Below are 23697 nucleotides of genomic sequence, written 5' to 3'. Positions count from 1 at the left end.
TCAAGGCCACCCTCAGAAACATAATGAAGTGCAAACCCTAGAGTGTAACCTGTACGGTATTTACTTACCTGACTCCCGCTTCTTTCTCTAGCTTCTCCCCCACATACTTCCCACATGCTCCTCACATCCCTACCACTCTGAGCTGATTATACTCATTGAGCATGTCATGATATTTCATGGCTCTCTTCCCTTGACTTCACAGTTTCTTCCATGCAATGTGTTTTTTCCCTTTTTACCTGCCACTCACCTGACAACCCAGCACAACCCAAACATCTTTCACTTTATCTCTTGAGTCCGGCCCTGAGTCACAATAGAACTGACCATTCGATTCCTTATGCTCTTTTCTATAAGCTTACTACACATCTCTATTTTTACCCTTATTCTTTTTTGAGAATTATTTATTAAATTTCATTAATTATTATTATTTAATTTTGCTATAGAGCACATGTACTCACCAGAGAGAGACAGAGGAAAAGACAGAGAGAGAGGGAAAGTGAGAAAGCCAGCTGCCAGGTCCAGGACTTGTACCATGGTTGGCCATGTGGGAGTCCAGCATTTTACCACCATGCCACCTGCTGACACTCATTATTGTTTATTGCAATTGTGTGTATTTCTCTCCTCAACCTTGAAAACTGAAGTGTTTGGTTACTTTGGTATGATGTTCCTTGCGTATTTCTTGACACAAGTTGTGGCACATAGTAGGCATGCAAATATGTTTATTAGATGGGAGGATGGATTAATGTGTTGATGATTATATTAATGAATAGATGTATGTGTGGGCAATTGTGTGTGTGTATATATATTGATAGATGCATGAATAAATATATTGATGGATAGGGGTATAGATACCTGAATATATTGATGAATAGGTGGATGGGTAATAGTGAATATATAGCTGGATGAATGGATGGATATTTTGAAGGATGGACAGATGGATAGATATATGGATGGGCAGATATATAAATGACTAATATAATGATGGATGGATGAATAGATACATGGATGAAGTATTGATGGATAAATGGCATGCCCAGTGGTTATCTGTCAACATACTTAGCCACCAAGCATTATCTGAGTTCCAACAGTATGTAAGCAATGTAGCAGGGCTAAAAATAACCATAGAGAACAAATCCAAAATGTCAGCTTAAGAAATAAAAACAGCTTAAATTAGGCCCCAATCAGTTTCTTTGAAATCATACTGATAATAAAGAATTTAACCAAAGTTCAGTTCTCTAAACTCCAGTATATGTAAATGTCTTCTCAAGAGTCTCAGTAAGGAGATGTGGAATGGATCATTCCTTAGATGTGCCTATTTGGACCATGTCCATTTAGCTCATCAAACTCCAGCCAGGAAGCATCAAAGGAACAAGAAAAAAAAATCAGTTTCAATTGTCTATATAATGAATGGTTTTTGAGCCATTAGCAAAATGCTGAAGTTCTCTTCAAATGCAGAGAAGCATTTTTACTTGTGCTTTCATTGGCAGCAAATTCGAGTGCATCACTCCTCTACTTAAAATGGATCCCTATGTCCTTCTGAACAAAATCCAGAGCTGTTTGTTAGCTTGCCATAGAAAGTCTCCTCTGATCTGGTTTCAGGTATCCTTTCCAGTCTCAGCCCATCACACATTACATAACCGTCAGCCTTGCTGAGCTGTTTTCTGCTTCCCCTAGCATGTGTCACTACCTTTGCTGACGCTTCTTTACTGAAGATCAACTTTCTGTTACGAATGCTTTCTTCCACCTCTCCCACCCCCTCCATCTTTCAAGGTTCCTCAGGAAGCCCTTTTTAAAGTCCTCAAGTTGGAGGCCAGCAGGTGGCATAGTGATTGTGGCACTGGACTCTCACATGGCAGAGGGTGATTGGAGTCCTGGACCCAGTGACTTGAAACTCATGCTGGGCGTGTGTGCATGCATGCCCAAAATCCCAAAAGGAGAATGGAAGAGGAGGGGCTGCAGTATGGCCATCCCCCACGTGGGGGTGATTTCTCACTTTCTCTTTCTCGGTGTCTCTCTCGGTGTCTCTGGCCTGTGCCTGCACCTTAGAACAAAAATCTCTAAACAAATAAATAAATAAAATAAAGTCCTCAGGTTGAGTTAGGGCTCTTCCTCTGGGATCTCCATCAGGGCCTAAAGGACAATCTAGGTGTTGTCATTGTCTGTGTGTCCAGGTTATAGAATTGTAAGACTTGGGTAAAAGGACAAACAAACACTGCGATTCTTATTTCTATATGTATAGGAGTCATCTGTCTGACATAGAAGAGGTATATAGTAAATAGTTGTTGAATCAAGAATCATTTTTAGGAAATGATCAGAGATACCGTAAATTCACTATAGAGAATAGTGATTAATCTTTGCTCGTTCTAGAATAGCAGTGTTTTATTTTTCTGCTTGTGAAAGTATTTGATTAAAGAAAATTTGGAGACTACAGAAATACACACACACACACAAATAAAACTCCCTGTATTCCTTCCAATGGATAGATAAGGTTTGTTTTTATCATTTTTTTTCTGATTGTTTAAATAGTAAACATTTTCTCTGTATAATTAACTTATCTTCAAAAACATGATTTATGACCCAATTAGTCCATTCTGTGGATACATAATACTTGTGACTTTTTGTATGTTTGTTTTTTGTCTTTTTCTTAACTTCTTTACCTTGTCCTCAGAAATGCAAGTCTCCCCATACAATGTGGTCAGACTCTTCTGCACCATTGGTAAGCCAAGGATGAACATGTGGCCCATTACACAAATCTCTTTTTGGAATTTTTTGGAGCCTACTGCTCCTCTTTAATTTTTAATGTTGTTCAACTGCTGTTAGTATTAAGGTAATACAACGTAAGCACCTTTATGGCTTTGAGATACCTAGTCTTTTGGGGGATGTCTTTGAATATTTCAGTCTAACATACTACATTTACTAAGCAGCCACTGTCATGTTTTCTTGGATATCTTGGATAACGTCACAATTTTTTCACTATACAAAGACATTTGGGAACCTTCAACCAAATGCTGAGAGATGAACTCTGCCTTAGTTCCTAACCTGAGTTTGGTTTGACCCCAAACAAGGTGACTTTGAGGTGTCGGGGGAGGGGGGGAGAGTTATAAGGCAAACTAATGTCATCTTTGGTGAAACCATCCAAGCCAAAATTTGGCTACATGGGGCTGGCCTCATGGCCTAGTGCTTAAAGGAGCTAGATCCCACATAACTGACCACAGTTTGAGTTCTGGAGTTCTGGCCCTGGTGACTTGAAAAACATGCCGAGTAGGGACCAGCAGTTAGCGTAATGGCTATGTCACTGGACTCCCACGTAGTTGACCACTGTTCACGTCCTGGACCTGGTGGCTTAAAACTCACGCTGGGCGCGAGTGCGTGCGTGCCCAAGATACCAAGAGGAGACTGGAGGAGAAGGGATTGCGGCTTGGCCATCCCCCCTGGGGGTTGATTTCTTGGTTTCTATCTCTCTGTCTTTCTCTGTCTGGCGAGCGCACGCACCCTATAGCAAAAAAAGAAAAAAAAGGAAAAAGAAAAGAAAAACATGCCGAATATGTGTGCATGTGAACCCAGAATCCTGACAGGATGGAGATATGGAGGAGAGGGCATTGTAGCATAACCACACCTCATTGAGGGTGGCTTACTCCTTTCTATCTCTCTCTGGTGAGTGCACACACCTTCCAGCAAATAAAACAGAAGAAAACTGTGAGGATGCTATATGAGATATGAAGAATCATCCATAGTGCCACTCTCCCTCACCCTCACATTTAATTCATCACTAATTACCTGCTAAGTATCTCTCCACTTGTCCTGCTCTTCCTTCTCTTTCATCTTGCTGTCTTCTTTGGCCTTGACCAAAGTCACCATTACCTTTTACCTTGAGAGGGACACCGCGCCTAGTCCCTTTGCATGTACTCTGGTCTCCCTTCAATTCATTCCACAGAATCTTCAAGTGATGGTATAAAACATAAGCCTGATTAAGTTATTTCCTTGATTAAAACCCTTCTATCTTATCATTGTTTTAGCACAAAGGCAAAATATAATATGACTTACGAAACTCTACGCTGTCTGCCCCTGTTTATCTGCTCAGCCTCACCTAATCTCACATCTCCTTGTCTCTTTCTATTCCAGCCTCACTGATCTGCATTCAGTCTCCCATACATGTCACCACAGGGGCTTTGCACATCCTCCTTTTGCCTACTTGTGCTCTTTTTTTTTTTAAGGAATTATTTTATGTGACTATTTATTTACTTATTTTAATTTGGCTGGAGAGGGACAGAGCAAGAGCAAGAGAGAGAGAGAGAGAGAGAGAGAGAGAGAGAGAGAGAGAGAGAGAGAAAGCAAGCTGTGCCAGGTCTGGGACTTGAACCATGGTTGGCCATGTGGGAGTCTAGTATCCCTAACCACCATGCCATCTGCCAGCCCCTACTTGTATTGTTTCTAACTGGTTAACCTTGACTTGGCCTTCATGTCTAGTTGCTCTTTTACAGTCTTGGCTGACTCTTTACTTTCATATAACATACCTGCCTTATCTACTGTAGCACTTGTCATAGGTCTGCAATTGAGCAATGAATACCTGTTCTCATCCTCTCCCTTAGACTGTAAACTTCATGAGGGGAGGGATTACCTGTGTTTTCTTATTTACATCCAACCAACTAGATAAGTACTGACATGTAACAAATGCTTAATAAGTGTTACTTCAATGATAATGAATGGATGAGATATCTTTTCTTCAAAGTTCAATATCATGTGATTTATGAGCAAGAAGTTTTCTTCAATAAGTCAATTTGTTAAGGCATAGTAGACTTGGGCAAGCCTATGGCATGGTGGTTAAAGTGGTTGAATCCCACAGGGCTGACTATGTGGTTCAAGTCTCAGACCCAGAAGCTTAAAAAGTATACCAGATGTATATATATGTGTGCCTAAAATCCCAAAAGGAGGAAGAAATGAAGGAGAAGGGATTGCAGTATGACCATGCAGGAGAAGACTTCCTCTCTCTTTCTCTCTCTCTCTCTCTTCTTCCCTCTCTCTCACTGGTGAGTGCACAGACCCTCTGAAGAAGTTGGAAAAAAGATACAAAAAAAGCTATAACAAAAAGTCTCATTCCAAGTGCTAATTACAGTCAAGTACTAATGCCTATATAGGAGTGGGGATTCTGTGTTGTTTTCCTTATTTATGATGGACCACATGTGTATGCATCCCTCCACTGACAGCGGCTGCTCAGGACGAATGGTAATAGCATTGTAAATGTATACTTTTTCAGTGTTGTACTGATGGTGGCATTCACTGATTTATTTGGTACTCCTTTAATTCTTCCTAAAAATTTGTCTGTTTCTCTTACCCTCTCTAGATTTATGGTCAATGTAACATGGGATGGCAAAGACTTGTCCTTCACTGAGGAAGGCTATCAAGTGCACCCCAGGTTGGTGGTGATTGTGCTGAACAAGGATAGAGAATGGGAAAAGGTAAGCATCTTTCTGTGTGCTAAATGTGTGTGTGTGTGTGTGTGTGTGTGTGTGTGTGTGTGTGTGAAAACATGGGGAACAAAAGGGCTCAACTTATTCCTGTTTGGGGTCACAAGATGGCATGGTGATTAAGAAGCTGGACTCCCAGATGACTGACTATGGTTCAAATCTTGAACCTGGAGACTTGTTTTCTGACTTTCTCTCTCTCTCCCTGTGTCTCTCTCTAGTCAAACTGAATATTGATAATAATAAATTTTAAAAATTATTCCTGTTCCAAAGACATCTTCTATTGAGCTGCTCCAGATCCCAACCCATGGCCAAGGGCAGGCCTTTCTTGGAACAACGCAAAGTCAATACTGTAAGATACAGTTGGGGTGTGTTCTCTGGGTTACCAGTGGTAACAGTATGCTGTTTTCTCTGTTGGTTCTCACATCCTAGGAGGACAAGTCTTTGGAAGTCGTATCATTTAAAGCCAGTGAAGTTGACTTGCACCTTTGCAGTAGCAGATGTTGACTGTTTAGCAATGGCCACCCCATTTGCCTGAGCCTCATAATTATGTACTATAGTCATCATTTTGCCATATGCACAAAGCCCTTGCATTTTCATTTACTTAGTCTTTAACTTTAAATAAATTGATTTTCAAGGTTTAAATGTAACACTTACATAAGTCATAGGTTGGAGAACGAGGTTATATTTCTTACAAAGCACATTTTCTGGTACATACCTATTAACTACTGAAAATTTTGGGGAAAAAAATCAGTGTGCAAAGAAAGGAAAAAATGTCTCACATACCACACAAGCCATGTCCTGAGTCAGAGAGGATACATCTCAGGGGGAATTTACAGATGATCTCATACATACGAATGACAAGTTGCACTCCACCCCCACCCCATTAATTCAACTCTTAGTCACTACAATGTCACATAAAATTGCAATAAGAGACACCAAAAAGGAATCTATATCATTACCTAGTTTTTTTCTGAACTCTAAACTACTTCAGTATGTTGAGATTTATCTTCACTTCGCACATCAGAAGTAGGCCTGAGAGACCCCCAAGGGGAAGAAGATACTGTGTGTGGGGATGCGGTATGGAGGTCATAATATAATTAATTGGGATCAAGAGAGAATACTGTGCACACAGAGGCATTGAGTTTGGAGAGACACTGATAGATTCTTAGAAGAGAGAGAGAGGTGAAGAGGAAGGTTAGGAAGATTTTGCACACTATATCCAACAGGTACAAATAACATATTCCTTCAAGGACACACAAGATATTCACAAAAGTAGACTATATTTAGGAGTATAATAAAAATCTAAGGGGCCAGCAGGTTGCATAGCGGTTAAGGTGTAGACTTCCACATGGCTGACCATGGTTTGTGTTCCAGACTTGGAGGCTTGAAAATCATGCTGGGTACATGTGCATGTGTGCCTAAAATAAAGAGGAGAGGTGAGTGTGAGAGAAGGGACTGTGGCATGGCCAGCCCCTGTGGGGTGATTTCTCACTTTCTCTCGTTCCATCTCTCTAAGGAGTTCCCTATAGCAAAAATCTCTCTCAAAAAGGATTTTGATATATTTAGAAGTACTGAAATAATACAGAATGGGTTCTTTGACCATGCCAACATAAAAATAAAAATTAAAATAATAATAAAATATATCTAAAAAGTTTCCAAATTTTGGAAAATACAACACATTTCTAAATAACCTATGGGTCAAAAAAAGAAATCAGAAAAGTATTAGAAAATATTTTTGATAAAATGATAATGGCAATAGGACATAATAAAACTTGAAGGATAAAGTTGAAGATATGCGAAGTGTATAGATTTAAGTGCTTATATAATTTTAAAAGACAAGCAAAGTATAAAGTCACTAATTTAAATTTCTACATTCAAAAAATAGAATAAGAAGAGTAAACCAAAATGAAGCAGAAGAAAAAATTATACAAGTTGACACAGCAGAAAATGAACTACAAAGAAAATAAATGAAGCAAAAGCTAGTTCTTTGAAAAGATTAACAAACTCTATAATTTGAGCAAGAATGGTCACATAAAAGAAAGAAAACAAAAACGACCAATGTTAAAACTGCAGGTTATATCAGCATAGACATTAAAGATTTTATAAGCATATAAAAGGATAAAAAATAATACTATGAAAAATTTAAGCCAACAAACATGACAATGTAAAAAAAATGGGGAAATTCCTTGATGAAACACAATTTTGAAAAATTGATATGAGAAATAGATAATTCAAATAGTTCAATAATTGCTAAGAAATTAAATGTGTAACTCCAAACCTTTCTATTAAAAAAAAAAGAAGAGAAAAACTCTTAGCCTAGATGGCTTCACTGTGAATTCTATCAAAACTTTAAGAAGTAAATATGCTAATCTATAAAAGTATTTCAATAGTTATTATAATCCAACTTCATAAAAAATTAATTCTTTTATATTGGAATACCTAGCACAACTAACAATGTTTATTGAGCAATTATATTTAACCCAAGATATGCATACTGATTATATTAACAATATCCATTGTTTATTGATCTCTTATTTTATTTTTTCTTTGGGTCATCTGCCAACACACTGACTATTTTATTTATTCATTAATTTATTTAACAAATATTTATTTAGTGTTGTCTATGTCCCAGTCACTATTTTCAGTGCTTGGGATTTATCGGTGAACAAGAGAAAAACTAATTTCTTTACTCAAGGAACTTCAGTTCTAGGGTGTGTATGGAGGAGATAAAGTGGGATGGCAGCCCACATCTTTATGTCATGCTTGAAGAAAGCATTAATTTTTAGTTAACTGTCTCTAGTTTTTGCCTCTTCTCTTCCCTTCTCATATATTCTAGCGCCCACTATTTCAATATATCACAAGTCCATGAGTGTGCTGGGTTCCTTTATGTATCAAGAACTTTGAACATGCTGTTTTATTTCTTCTTTTAAACAAATCTGTAATGCTTTCCTGTATCCCCACCTCCTTTTATCCATCCTTCAAGCCTTGATGTTTCTCTCCTCTTAATGCAAAGCCAAAACACACGTCATTTTTTTCTTATCAGTAATAAGAGGTAGAGAATTCGGGCCTTTCTGCTATATGCTGTTGGGTTTGGCGGTTATTTTTCAATCTTTTGATGTTATACAATCTGAGGATCACATTTGGAAATGTAAAATGATTCTCCCTGGTTGGATTTAACCTGTTCTGGGCCAGGCTTGGTTCTTATCTGTGAATTTTCCAAGCTGCCTTCAGGTCTAGCTCATTTGCCAGGGAGCCAGTTTACAAGGAGGCCACTGGGGGGCAGGTGCTATCACATGGGATAAAAAAGGTTGCCCTTGCCATATTCCATTTCCAGATACAGAAATGCCTTTTAGTAGGCATTAGTATTTCTACAGTATTTCCTGTAGAAATACTGCATTTTCCCAACAAAGGCAGCTTGGGGAATTGCTGCCGAGTTGAGCTTAGAATGCACAAATTTTCCTGTAGTTGCTGTATTCTCTTGGCACTCAGGGGCTCCAGTGCTTCAGAACTCACTCCTTGTGCTTTTGTTTCGAAGAAAGAGGAAGCTGATGGAGCAGGTAAATACCAGTCATGCTGTTCTTAAAGCTGCCCCCAGCACTCCACGCTGGTATAGCAGGTCAGCAGAGGGGAAGGACTGCCAAAGAGAGAGTTGTTATTCTGGGACTCAGAGTGATTTCTTTTCATCTCTGGGGTTACCCAGTGGCGTCATTGTAAGCAGCAGCATGTAATGAGGGTGTCTCAGAAAACATGACAAGTCCTCAGAGGGGTCTTTGCTTGGTGCTGGGCCATTGTGTGTGGCTGGTGTGGATTACACCGATGCCGTGGATCATGCCTGGCTGTGTGCCACAGACAGAGCAAGGAACTTGGGACCAGCAGTTAGCGTAATGGCTATGTCGCTGGACTCCCATGTAGTCGACTGCCGTTCGCGTCCTGGACCTGGTGGCTTAAAACTCACGCCGGGCACGTGTGCGTGCGTGCCCAAGATCCCAAGAGGAGACTGGAGGAGAAGGGATTGAGGCGTGGCCATCCCCCCTGGGGGGTGATTTCTCGCTTTCTGTCTCTCTGTCTCTCTCTCTGTCTGGCGAGCGCACGCGCCCTGTAGCAAAAACCTCTCCAAAAAAAAAAAAGAGCAAGGAACTGAGCAAGCTTTCTCTTACAGATTGAGATCTCCATGCCTTTTGTCTCTCTCTCTCTCTCTCTCTTTTTTTTTTCCCAATGATTTTGCTGTGCCTTTGGAGCTTGGTGGGGCCATGGCTTCCCAGAGATGCTTGAAAACAATACCCTGGATGCCAGCCAATTAGCATGCTAGGCCAGTCGAGCCAGCACCCCCTGTGTGCCAGCTTTATAGCCAACAGTCCATTAGGCACCAGGGCTGCCGCAAGGATGAATAGGAAACCTTCCCTCTCCTCCAGTAGCTGGTAACTAAACCATTACTTCTACAACATGATATGTGTTTTCCTGGCTAGAGGAGGGTCCACAGGACATGTGGGAGAGAGGGCTGAACTTGGTCTGGTCATTTGGGGAAGGTCTTCATGAGGACAGGAGCATTAAAGCTGCTTGAATGATATTTTGGATTTTTCCACATTGAACTACTTACTTATTAACTACCTGAAAAATATTATTTTTAGAATAATTTTATTTTTACCATCTTAGGCCTATAATGGCTTTAAAATGAAGATATATGTGTGCATATGCATGCACACACCTATAGAAAACACAGACTAGCTTTTTAAATTTGTTTTTTAAATTAACAAATAAAAATTGTATATATTTATGGTGTAGACCATGATAGTTTGATATATTTGTATATTGTGGAAAAGTGTACGCCATGATATTTTTATATTGTGGAAAAGTGAAATCAAGGTAATTAACATATTCCAGACTAGATTTAAAGGGATATGTGTATACACACACACATATATATATATGTGTATACACACACACATATATATAGAAAGATATATATATATATACACACACATATAGAGAGAGATTTAAAGAAAGATTTTTAAAACTGTTTTGAAGTTTGACTTCAAATATAAATAGAACAAAGCACATAAATATTAAATAGAACAGGCATTTTATTTTCTAGAGGAAATCTAATTAAAGGTCATAGCGAGGCCCTGGAAGACATAGAGAAGCCTCTTACTGCATTATAACTTCCTGAAGGAAGTGTCCCACTCCCCTCACTCTGATGAACCCATTCTCTCTACATTCTCACCACCCTGTTTGCATTCTCTTTACTGCCCTTAGTTTCAGGTGCTTTCTGCACAGAAGTACTTTCCAGTCTCCCCTCCCCCTTGCCCAGATTTGTTTCCTCATCCCTAGACTTTCCTGCAGAATACTCCCACGTGGATGGCCCACTGACACCCAACCTCATCTTATACAAAGCCAAACTCAACATCTTCCTTCCTCAAAGACTCTTGTTCTCCTGGGTGCCAGCATGGAAGGCTCATGCATATTCTTCCAATATTCCCAGACCCTCATATTCAGTTGCCATCTGTTCATGCTCAACTCCCTGATGTTTTTGTCCTTTTAATCATTTTTCCCTCTTTGCCAAGGACACCCTTTCTATTGACTCCACATCTGGCTAGCCTGAAGTGTATTCGATCCTTTTCAGTTCATTATTTTAGACCCATATAGTAACTCTTAAGAGTACGAACAGAGGCTGACCCAGTAGCACAGTGGTTAGGTACCATGTATTGGGAGCTGGCTCTCATGTGGGCCGACCACAATTTAAATCCAAGCCTGGAGGCCTGAAAAATGTGTTGGGTATGTGTGCATGTGTTTCCAAAGTCCTGATGGGAAGGAGGGATGGAGGAAAGAGGGTTGAGGAGTGACCATGCCTCATTACAGGGTTTTCTCTCTCTCTTTTTCTCTTTCTCTCTCTCTCCATCCCCCTGGCAAGCACACTTACCCTCTGGCAATTAAAAAAAAAAAGAGTATAAACAGCTTACTTTATAATTGTTTGCTAACATATTTGAGAGAGAGAGAGAAAGTGAGAAAGCACCCCCCATGGAGGTCATGTCACAATCCCTTCTCCTCCATTCTCTTCTGGGATTTGGGCATGCATGTGGACATACTGGGAGTGTTTCTCAAGCCACCAGGTCCAGTCCTTCCCTTCTAAGTCATTTCATTTTACTTTTCCCTCCTTGCCATCTCTTTCCACCACTACCCACTATTACCACATTTAACCTAGAATGGTCCAATGAGTCTCAAGAACTCAAGAGAACATGCATGTTTTTAGTGTGCACATGCGTGCGTGTGCAACATTGGTAGTCTGCAAAACAGTTCATCCTGCCAAGTGATTTAAGTATTTGTGCAAACATTGTACTTGGCTTCTGCACATACATATTTCAATGAAGATTGTGCAAAAGAAATTGTGGAGGGAAATTGTAATTGCGAGGGCATCAGGAAATTGCAATTGATGGAACAATTCGGTGGCTTGCTAAATTCGAAGTGCATTGTTTATACATCCTCCATGTGGTCAAAACGTATTAAGCCTCTTTACTTAGAAAGAGACTAGCAGCCTGCTGTGAAGTAATGAATTCTGGCTATGGTGAGTGCTGAAAGCACACCATGTTTATTTTCAGTTTTTCCTGTACCATTGCAGCTCTGGTATTCAGTAGTAGAGGCTCAATAAGTATTTGTAGAATTGATGAGAGATTATTGGAAAGACTTTTTGTTTTTTTTTTAAATGAACTTCTCAAAATCAGGAGTGTCTTTTAGTGTAATCGTTTTACAAGTGTGGTTCCTTAATTTACCTATGTCAGAATCAGCTTGGCAAAGATGCAAAAGACTTAGCCCTACCTTAAACCTATAGAATAATAATTTATGCTTCTGAACCTACATTTTGAATGAGCTTTCCTGGTGAATGTCATGCCTGTTAAAGATGTAGAACTGTAGCTTTGGGGCACTGGCTAACCCTTTGTAGCTCCGAAATGGTTTCATGTAGGTTGTCCCATTATCAAGATGTTTTGCTTCTTAGTCTGTGCCTCTTTTTTTCTTTAGAATACACTGCTTGGTAGCAATGCTGAAAAGAAATGGTAGGGAAAAAGCAGAGAAAGATGGAATCTCGTTGCACTCTGAAATTTTTGGAAAATGAGACAGTCACAGGCTGAATAAAATGCTGTCTGTGGATGGAGTGCTTATCACCAAGTTTGTCCTCAATAAATATTACATTAAATGACTACTTTAGTTAGGTCTTTCCCCATAAATAGAGAAGATTGCATTTTGAGTGTGTTGCCTTTATTTATTCACACTTTTTATTCTGTTGAAGAAGATTTTTTGAGCTCCTACTATGTGTGAATCATAGTTGAAGGCTGCAAAATAGATAAGATGGCTGGTCTTTAAGACACTTAGAATCTGACAGGGCATTAAGAGATCCTCTTAATGACAGGGCAGCAGGAGGTTAGCCACAGATATTCTGACGAGACTCCAGGATATTTAGGGAAAGTTACTTCATGTACAGGCAGAAGAGTGGAGGGCATCTATACAGAAGACCTCAGAAAATAAGCAAGATTTGATCTTCTGAACCCATCTATGAAGACCAGCCCATGCAACAGGAAAATGGCATGCCAAAGCTCAGAGGCGAGAGTGCTCAAGACCAATTTGGAGAAGAGTCCAATCAGCCTGGAATGTGGACTGCATGGTAGGCAGGATTCTAAGGAAGGACTCCAATGACTCCCACCCTTCTGTAAGCTTCTTCCCGGGAATCGTAAATTTGAGCCATCACTCCCATGCTGATGATACATTACTCAACAAGGGGAAATTTTCAGTTGTCTGTGAGTTACTGAAAAGAGAGACTAATGGGGTGGGCCCCAGCTAACCACACAAGCCTTTTAAAGCTAGAGTTTTCTGCAGCAGGTAACAGAGGAGAGATTTGAAGCATCAGGGTTTGTCTGACTTCTGGATTTGAGGATAGAGAGGGCCACATAACACGGAAGGTAGAGATCAGTCCCTGACTGACAGCCAGGAAGGAAGTAGGGACCTCAGTCATACAACTTCAAGGAACTGTATTTGGCAAATCAGCTGACTGAGTTCAGAAGTGGATTCTTCCCAGATCTTTCAGATATAAGCCCAGCCATGTGACACTCCGAGCAGAGAGCCCAGCTCAGCCTGCTAGGGCCTCTGACTGACAGAACTGTGAGGTCATAAGTGGGTGTTGTTTCAAGCAGTATGTTTGAGGTGCTTTGTTACATGATAGTTGAAAACCAGTGCCAAATGTCTGAAAGGAAATTATGAAAATGAAGGACCATGTTGGAATATAAATCATAGACTAAAAGACTTTATTCAGTAACCTTAGAGTGCTGCTGCAGAGCTTGAGATGAGAGGACAGAATAAGAATTATAGTCATTGCTATCACTGCTAGCTAGCATTTACCATGTGCCAGGCAGCGTGTTAGGTGTTCTTCTAATCATGGTATCAATATTGTGCCACAAATACTACTATTACCATCTTTTACAAATGTAGGGCAAGAGTCCCAGGGAATTCAATAACTTGCTCAGAGTCAAAGCCAGTGAGTTGTGAAGTCAGGGTATTGACCCACAATAGCTTGCACTCTTAGGTGTGAATTAGACTGTTTCTTTAGAAAGAAAACAGTGTTTGGGAATCTTTGGGAAATTTTCTAAGAGGATATTTAAGTGGCATGTTTTAGAGGGAATGAAGGTATGAGGAAAAACATTAGCAGTGGAATCTGAGATAAGTTGCCAGAACAGAAGTAAAAGCTCATAGCATCAGGGCTTGCCCCTTTGCCTAGTGAGTAAGAGACACGAGACTAACAGTTAGTGTATTGGCTATGTCGCTGGTCGCCCATGTAGTCAACTGTGGTTCGATTCCCAGACCTGGTGGCTTAAACTCATGCCAGGTGCATGTGCGTGCGTGTGTGCCCAAGATTCTGAGAGGAGAATGGAGGAAAAGGAATTGCAGCTTGGCCATGGCTCCTGGGAGGTGATTTCTCACTTTCTGTCTCTCTCTCTCTCTCGGTCTCTCTGGCGAGTGCATGAGCCCTATAGCAAAAACCTCTCCAAAAACAAAAAAAAAAAGAGAGAGAGAGAGACTTATGGGCAAATATGCAGTTTAAATCACAGTCCTGGAAGCTGAAGAACACTCTGGGTGTTTGTGCATGCGTGGCCATAATCCTAAAAGGATGGAGAAATGAAGGAGAAGGGATTGTGGCATGACCATGCCGTATGAGAATGCTTTCTCCTTTTCCCTCTGATGAGCACATGCACCCTCAAGGAAAAAAAAAAAAAAAAAAGAATGCTCACAGCATTGACTTGACTGGAATTTTTTTCTGAGACATGCATGATTGGAATCAGATTGTCAGTTATTTTTTTCTTTAATGTGGGTCTGTGTTTTGTGTTTCCATATTAGATATTTCTCTTTTATTTATTTATTTATTTTTTTGGAGAGGTTTTGCTATAGGGCATGTGCACTCACCAGAAACAAAGAGAGAGACACAGACATAGAAAGCAAGAAATTATCCCTCAGGGGGGATGGCCACGCCACAATCCCTTCTCCTCCATTCTCCTCTCAGGATCTTGGGCATGCATGCACATGTGCCTAGCGTGAGATTAAGCCACCAGGTCCGGGACTCAAACTATAGTCGACTACATGGGAGTTGAGCAACATAGCCATTACGCTAACTGTTGGTCCCTCTATATTAGATATTTCTAAAAGAAAATTGTCATGTTTGTTTTTGACACCATTTTCTCTTTCTTCCCTCTCTTATTCTTTCCTACCCTTTCCTTCTTTCCTTTCTTTTTCCAAATTTGTATATAAAGTTGAGTGCCCTTTTGTAAAATGGGTTTGGTATTATCACCAACCTTAGCAAAGTCTGTGAAATTTAATTTGTTTCCTTATATAATGACCATTAAGCTTGTCAAACGTGAGCCATAGAGAAGGAAATTTACGCCATTACCAAAGATTTTAAATTATCATCTGACTTCCCTGGAGCCATGCATAATAACTATTTTAAATACCCACACGGTACAATATGTCAGGTCACAGTGGGGAAAATATAGTAGGTCTCTAGCAAATTAGCACATCCAGCTGACAAAGCCACAGAATTGCTTTACGCATGTGTGTGCGCATGCACATTTCTGTCTTGTGCTATTTTCTCTTTTTTTCCTGCAGTTGCAACATCAACCCTACTCCAAAAAGAACAGTAACTGAACCAATTTCTCTCCTGCAAAGCAACATTCTGTTAAAAGTTTACTAAATTTCACAAGTTAAAACAAAAAAATGTAGTTCGTGGGAAATAAATCTTTATGGGACCATGCATTGGTAGGGATATTGATGATAAAGATGATAGTGAGGATGATGCTGTTGATGGATGTGATGATCTTGATGGCAGTGACTACTGTTAGTTGAACACCTGTAATTGGTCAGACACAATGCAGTGCTTCGTTTTTATTGTTTTGTTGTTGGTGTTTGTTTGCTTTAATTGCCTGAGGGTACATGTTCTCATCAGGGAGAGATAAAGTAAGAGGGAGGAAGTAAGCATCTCCCAGTGGGGTATGGTCATACCGCAATACCTTCTCCTCCATTTCTCCATTCTTTCTGGCTTTGGACATGTGCTCACATGCACCCGAAGTGTTTTCCAAGCTGCTGGGGGTGGGATTCAAACTGCTGTCAGCCATGTAGGATCCAGCTCCCTTAACGAGTAGGCTACAGGCCATCCCAGCAACACAGTGTTTTAAATGCATTATCTTGTTTAGGTATCATAATTTTCTCTGAATTTTCTCATATCTATAAGGAAGGTAATAATAATACCTACCTCATGAGATTATTAGGACAATTAAACAAAGCAATATAGTAAGTACTTAGAACACAGGCACACAGTAGATGATTGAACAATGCCAACTCCAATTATAATTATTACAATCATCATGTTATAGGAGAAAAATTGGAGTTACATGGATTGAACGACTTGCCCAAGGTTATATACTGGTGAAGGCAAAATTTAAACCTAAACAGTATTATAGAGCCAGAGCCAACTGTTTCATATATAGAATATCTATTCCATCTGACTCACAAACCCAGTTTGTTAAGGAAGCTATCTGAGGGTGATGGGGACAGGATTAAGCCGACAGATGGTATAAATGCAAGACAAAAGCTGCACCCTTGATAGTTTGCCATTGCCATCAATTATGAAAATGAGTGAATAGATTATTTAAATGATCTCAGATGAGTAAATTATTCAAAGAGCCGCTCAGTCAGAAGTATTTCTAGAACTCCTGAACAGACAGATTAAAACCATTTGGATTTTCTGACAGGGTCCTCAAATCATCTGTGCTGTGGAGCTGTGAGTATCTCTGGAAGAGGGAGAGGGAAGGGGACAGATGGAGAGAGACACAGAGAGAGAGACAGAGAAAGATACAGAGACAGAAAGCATGAATAAACAAACACTGGGCTTTAAGGAAAAGTTTTTCCTATTTTCCTGTTCAGAATCTAGATTACCACAGTGTCTCTAGGTAGATTAGAAATTAATGAAGCAGGATTTAGCTTCAACCAGAGATGGTAAAGCTTTATCTGATTGCTATATTGAGATTCCGAGTGAGCTTACATTTCGGAAAAAAATATAATATTTCTAAAATAAGTTTGCAAGTAAGTAGAGTAATGGAATTGGCTTTAGTAATCCTCTGAATAAAATATAAATAAAAATAAATAGTAAGGATTTGTTGAGTACCTACTCTATACACAACCATACAATATGGTCTTTGTTCTTTATTGTTTCATTTTAGCCACATGATAACCCTTTGACATAGGTGATATTCTCTGATTTTATATTTGAGTAGCTCAAACATGGAGATATTCAGTGATTTTTTTTATCAGTAGCTTGGAAAGGATTTAAATTTAAGTTTTGTTCCAAGTCTATAGTACTTGAAAATTCCCATAGGTAGTACCTGCCTTGGAAGTTGAGTAGAGGGAAGGAATGGCAATATATAGTCCTTTGAGTGGATACACTCTTACCTTTTAGGATAAAGTAATTACAAACTATGACTGTCAGATGTGATTGAACTGTTTGTCATGTATGTACTGACTCACCCAGTTATCCTATGATCACTTAATAAACTATATTCCCAACTATCAAACCATCTGACCAACCATTTTCCTTCCCTCCATGGGGTCAAGACTCACTCTTGAATCCACTCACTCATCTATTGATCTGTTTACCAAATATGTATTGATCACCTACTCTGTGCCACAGCTGTGATAGGTACAGATTAAAGCAGAGATATATAATATAATATCTGTCTTCCAAGGCTCATAGTCTAGTGGGAGAGTCAGAGAAATGGACTGTCAATGATGACATGGTGAGAATAGAGCACTATGGGATATCTACCCCAGCCTGGGTGTATTTGGAGGGGATGAGAAAAGGCTTCCTGAAAGAGTTAACACAGGACACAAGTCCTGAAGAATGAAGAAAAGTTATCCAAAGGGGGAGGTTCCTCTCCCCCATTCTATTAACTGAACCACAAGCGTTTAAGGGCCTTTGCTATGTTTCTTCACTTTGCAGTTCAAGTGGATAGAAGCAGCTGGCTTTCTTCTCCACCCCACCCACGACAACCAGACCTCAATGGTTTGTGGTCTGCACCTGTCTCTGTGGGTTTCTGTTATTTCCTCACTTGCATGTTGTGCAGTCAGGAATAACATTCGTCCCTGAGGAAAGAGACAGAACAGTGAGGTACTCCCCCCGGCAATCTGCTTCTGGCTACAAGTGGCTATGTCAGCTGCCTTCTGTAACTTCAGTTTTGTTTTCTCATCTGTGCCATTGGCAGCAAAAGCCGCCCTCCCTTCCCCACTACCCTGTTTTCTTGGCATTGGAGCCTGGCTTGGACCAGTGGGGGAAGCAGAGACAGAAAGGAATTGCATCTCCCCAGTGTTGATCTCTAGTGTAGAGGACTTCCTGTGCTTTCTAGACTCTGAAGACAAGGGAATTGGCTACCTGATACCTGGAGATAGTTCTCCATATTTTATAAAATAAGAATAACAACTTTTGTTTCCTGATTATGAACCAGAGGCTTTTTATTCATTACACTGATTCCCTTTTAGTAGACATTCAAGATGAGTATTAAATGTCAGCCTTCCCTGACCTTCCAGTTACATATGAGGAGACTGAGGCTCTGAGAGACATGGTGACGTCCCCGAGGTTACAGAGCAAGCAAGTGGCAACATCTAGATTCCAGCTTGGGTCTGTCAGACTGCAGAGTCCATCTTCTTCCTATGGCACCATATGGTAGAAATGGGAGTATTTTGTGTATTAGTAGTGAAGGTTGTCAGAACTTTAATTATGGAAACCCGTGTTGGGAATCCCCCCTACCCCTGCCCCATCCTGACATAGTGGACATGCACCCTGTGTTTGCAGGAAGGATGTATTATAGGTACAAGATTCCCCGCTGAACCCTGAATCTCTTCTTGAGCTCAGCTCAAAGCGTCCCACTGAGCTATATGCAAATCAAGCTCACAATCAGTCTCTTGCCTTTTGTGCAAAGCCAATCAGCATTCTTCTGCAAATATGAAGATGCAAATTAGTCCCCACCCCTGCAGTAAATTGCTTGTTAATTCCTTATTACTCCACCATATGGTTTGTTATTTAGCCATTGTCTTTTGAAAACCTGTGTTAAAACTCATCCCAATCATATCTGTAAAGTCCTTGGAGTCTGTGTTCCTTCCATTCAAACTAAAATTTGCAAATTAGAAAGACTGAGTGATCCTGTGGAGAAGGAAAGAGTAGGGGTTGAACCATCTTGGTTTCTCTTAGTGTGAAAAAAGACTCCATTGGAATTGCATATTAGGAAAAAAATCTGAAATTGGGAAAAGGCAAGAGAATCAACTCACTCCCTTGAAAGGAGTTGTAGAATAACTCAAAGAAACCAATGTTTCTCTTATATAGTGTTTAACTTTAAAGTTGAAACAAACAATTTGAGTTGGAAGAACACTGATCCTTGGTGTTGATCCCACTGTGTGGGTCTCTATCTGGGCCAGCAGATTATAGCTGATGACATATCTTTTCTTTCTACGATTAAAGTATGTTTGAAGAAAATAGGACAGGCACATCTAAGATAGGAAAAGAGGGCAAGAATCAGTTTTGACTATCAGATCCTGACGACCTTACTTTACCTAGGAAAAGTAGGAACATTTAGTTCCTTTTAACAGTCGAGGAGACTGAAATTCAAAGAGGAGAGACGTTTAAGATTCCTCTGCAAGAACCATATACATTTGCATTGGTGATTGGAATCAACACAGCTGGATTCGAGTTTCATCATCCAAGTGACACCTGAGGCTTTCATCTCATTGAAAATGGATAAGGATTCAAAGATATGAATGAGACACCCATCAAGCCATCCTATATATCAATGGAGAGGAAGTTGGAGACTAGGGTGTGTCTGATCAAGAGTCCCAGATTCCAACTCAATGTTAAGAGATAAATGACTAATCTATGCAAAGAGAGGATAGCATCATGGTCAGCAGATGGGCTGGTGATATAGACCTCCACTCTGGGGAGATTGCACTAGTTAACACGGAAATGCATATTATAAAGAAACTATGCATAGATTTCAAATATTTTTTGCACAAAATAAACTCATATTTTCAATTTTATTTTTTAAACAAACATTCTGAAGTCCCCTCACAGTTGAACCATTTTGGGGAGAGAGGAGTTTTGATAAAATATATATACATATATATAGGGTTGAGTTTGGTCATGGGTAACACTTAGTCCTGAGACCCAGGCCAACCCTGGAAAACTGTCCTTCATACTTCTCAGAAAATCAGTGTCTTCACCAGTAAAATAAAGCTGATGATAATGCTCATCCTATGGGGCTCTGGGAAGATACAAAAGTTGCCATTTATTTAGTGCTTCTTTTAAGTCTAAAAAAAGCTTTAGATACATGAGCTTTGTCTTTCTTTCTTTCTCTTCCTCCTTCTTTGTTTCTTTTCCTTTCTTTTTCTTTCTTTCTTTTTTTTTTTCTCTCTTTCTCTCTTTCTAACCATTTAGATTTTTGCCATAGGCTGTGTGTACTTGGCAGAGAGAGACAGAGAGAGGGAAAGTGAAAAATCACCCTCTGGGTGGATAGCCACACTGCAATTCCTTCTCCTCCATTCTCCTCTCAGGATTTTTGGCATGCATGCACACATGCCCAGTGTGATTTTCAAGCCACCATGTCTGGGATTCAAACCGTGGTTGACCATGTGGAAATGCAGTGTCTTAACTACCATGCCATCTTCTGGCCCCTGCATGATCTTTCTTAATTCACACAAAAAACTGATGTTGGCATTATTATTATCCCCATTTTATACATAAGAAAACTAAGAAATAAGTTAGATGTCAATAATCCAAGCAGGATTTTGAACCCCTTTTTTCTAATTCTGAAGCCCATGCTTCGCTCACTAAGTCCTATTGTCTTCCTCAGTTAAAGTTCTCCAGTGCAGGTAGAATTATGTAGTGAGGTGGAAGGTGGAGGACTGAAATGGAAAAACACACAAAGTTTGGTTTTCCCATATAATTCCTAATAATAAAAACAAAAAGCCTAACAGGCATCTTGAGTTCTGGCTCCATCATGGGCCTTGCGCCAAGCACACTATACAAATTATCACATTTAGTGTTCAACACAACCCTAAACTGTAGATACTGTAATTAGTTTTATTTTATAGATGAGAAAAGTGAGGACCAGAAATGTGAATTAATTGGAACATGGTCACTCAGTCACATAGCTTGTGGGGTTATAAATGAGGTATGTAAGGTATCTTGTATAGGACTGGAAACATATTAGAGAGAGCTTAATAATTGGGAACCATTATACATACAGAGGGAAATCTAGATGTGTGTTTTTTATTGCCAGAGGGTGTATGTGCTGACCAGAGAGATACAGAGACAGAGACAGAGACAGAGAGAGAGGGAGAGGGAGAAAGGCTCTCTTCAGTGGGCCATGGTCACACTACAATCCTCCATTTCCCCACCCTGTCAGGATTTGGGGCATGCATACACACATGCCCAGCTTATTTTTCAAGTCACTGGGGCAGGGATTTGAACCATGGTAGGCCAGATGGGACCTGGCTTCATTAACCACCAAGCCACAGGATTGGCCTGAAACCTACATTTTTAAATAACAGGTTTTTGTTTTTCATTTTTGCGTTTGAGTGGATTTCTAGACCTACTGGCAGCATTCTCTCTTCTCAGAGAAGCTGGGTTCAAAGTCTTAAGATAAACATCCTCAAGAATCACTGTCCATTTGTTTTCTTTTGAGTCGCACACAGGATGAATATTGAAACACATACAATTAAACAAGTCCTTGGCAGGAATCAGAAAACTGCTTCTGGTTTTTAAAAACATATTTGCTGTACTTTCTGAGCCAAGTTACTTGAATGAACATCAGTTTATTCTTAAAAAATCATAATAATATCCCTTTTTCTGTTTTTGAAACCCTGTCATGAAGGTCAAAGAAATGGGATATTAAACAGTAACTTGTAACACACAAGAAGCCGTGTGTGTAGACTCGGGGAATTTTGTATTATCTACATAATGGCACACTGCTTTCTAGCTTTCGTACTTCTTCCAGCATGTCTACTGTCTTTAATTTCTTTTCTCTATTTCATTTTTTTCCAATATGGTTTCTTAGCCAGTTGTATATGGGCAAGTATATGCATGCGTTCATACTTTTTGGCATAAGGATACAAGAAAACTTAGGTTACATTTATAGTTGTGAAATTAATGGCATGCATTCATTGTGCAGAACCTCCAACTAACAAATAGAGTTGAAAATAATTGCCAGGCATTTGGATTTATTGGTAGAGCTAAAATAACACCAGGCTGCTCGGGCAGAACCTGCTTATCTGTGCACAGCATTATATTAACAGGCAATATCAACTCTATCTAAAATAGAGAGCACTAAGTGGAAAGCATATCTTTCTCCTCTCAGGGGGAAAAGGGCAAAAGCATTTCCTAAGTGTAATGGTGGAATACAAGCCCTGGACCTGGGATGTTGATAAAAACAATCCTTGCTTTCTCCTGTGTGGAGTTAACATTATGAGGACATGCACAATGGAGGTGGGAAGGACCCTTGTCCTTCCTTGCCGGAATGCCTTCTAGTGGGCATCTCTCTGGATGGTTCACATGCGTGAGCTGATGTAATCCTTCCAAGCCCTGTACATAACAAAATGCCCCATGTTGGTTAAGCTCTGGCTATATGACAAATGGTATAAGAAGGGCTCTGCAGTAATGATTTTATTTAATTTTCACAAGAATTATATGATGTAATTACTCCCATTACAACATTTACAGATGAGAAAACTGGTGCTCAAAAGAAAAGTTAGCCAAGTTCATAAATAGCTGGTGAGCAGATGAGCTGAGTATTCAGGCTCAAGTTTAACCAACTCATGATTTCACATTTTTTCAGACCTATTACCAGAAGAGAACAAGTACAGTTAATTGACTGCAGGGAGGGAAAAGTAATGATGGAAGTCATGTCGGTATATTTACTGAACATGCTCATTTTGTAAGCATTTGTACACCTATTATGTCAGAGGCTCTAGGCTACGTGCGAAGGGTACAAAGGCAAACAGAACAGTCTCCACCCTTGATAAGCCTGCTAGGGCAGACAGAGAAGTATGTGGTACTTACCACACTTGATGGGGTAGGCAAAGAGGAGATCATCTGCCCAATTTTGTGGGGTCAAGGATGGCTTTCCAGAAGAGTAACCCTCTATAAGAGTTCTGAAGGATGAATAAGAAGGTTTAAGGAGGAGAGTAGAAAGGGGTTTTCTGGGTAAGGTGAGTAGCATGTGCTGAAACCTGGCACAGAGAGTGGAGTTCAATGTACTGGGAAGCCTATGGTTAACTCTGTGTAGTTCCTGAGTTGACTTGGGAACAAAGTAGAACCGGGAGCTGGTTGTCAGAAATGAACCTGGCACAAATACAAATAGCTAGAAAGGCCTGGGGAAGGTCTGGGTCATTTAGACTATGGTCAGGCATTTTGACATCACTCCAACTGCAGTGGGAAACCATGAAAGGGCTTTAAGTAGGAGACTGGAATGATCAGATCAGCATAGATATTCAGGGTGATGACTTGGGGTGCTGCTTAGAGGATGAGCTAAAGAAGAATACTACTTGAAGCAGGGAGACCAGTTGAGAAACTTTTGCAGAAACCAGCAAGGGATGGAGATCCAGATTAGGGAGGTAGTCATAAGTCAGAAAAGAAGTGGAAAACTAAATACTATAATTATCAAGGCAA

The 23697-nt window shown here is 40.0% G+C and overlaps 1 protein-coding gene across 2 annotated transcripts in view; it reads left to right on the top strand.

Moving 5' to 3' along the window:
• Window positions 1-23697, top strand: part of GRIN2A (glutamate ionotropic receptor NMDA type subunit 2A) — a 520859-nt gene that overhangs the window by 327540 nt on the left and 169622 nt on the right. For both annotated transcript variants that reach the window (XM_006146507.1, XM_006146504.2), the window contains exon 5: window positions 5339-5453. In XM_006146507.1, the coding sequence (XP_006146569.1) occupies window positions 5339-5453 (115 nt within the window). The remainder of the gene's footprint in view (window positions 1-5338; window positions 5454-23697) is intronic.

The sequence above is a fragment of the Tupaia chinensis genome, unplaced genomic scaffold (genome assembly GCF_000334495.1).
Source record: "Tupaia chinensis unplaced genomic scaffold, TupChi_1.0 Scaffold000182_1, whole genome shotgun sequence".
NCBI lineage: Eukaryota > Metazoa > Chordata > Mammalia > Scandentia > Tupaiidae > Tupaia > Tupaia belangeri.
Note: the sequence above shows the minus strand (reverse complement) of the source record. Positions and strands in the feature narration are given on the sequence as shown.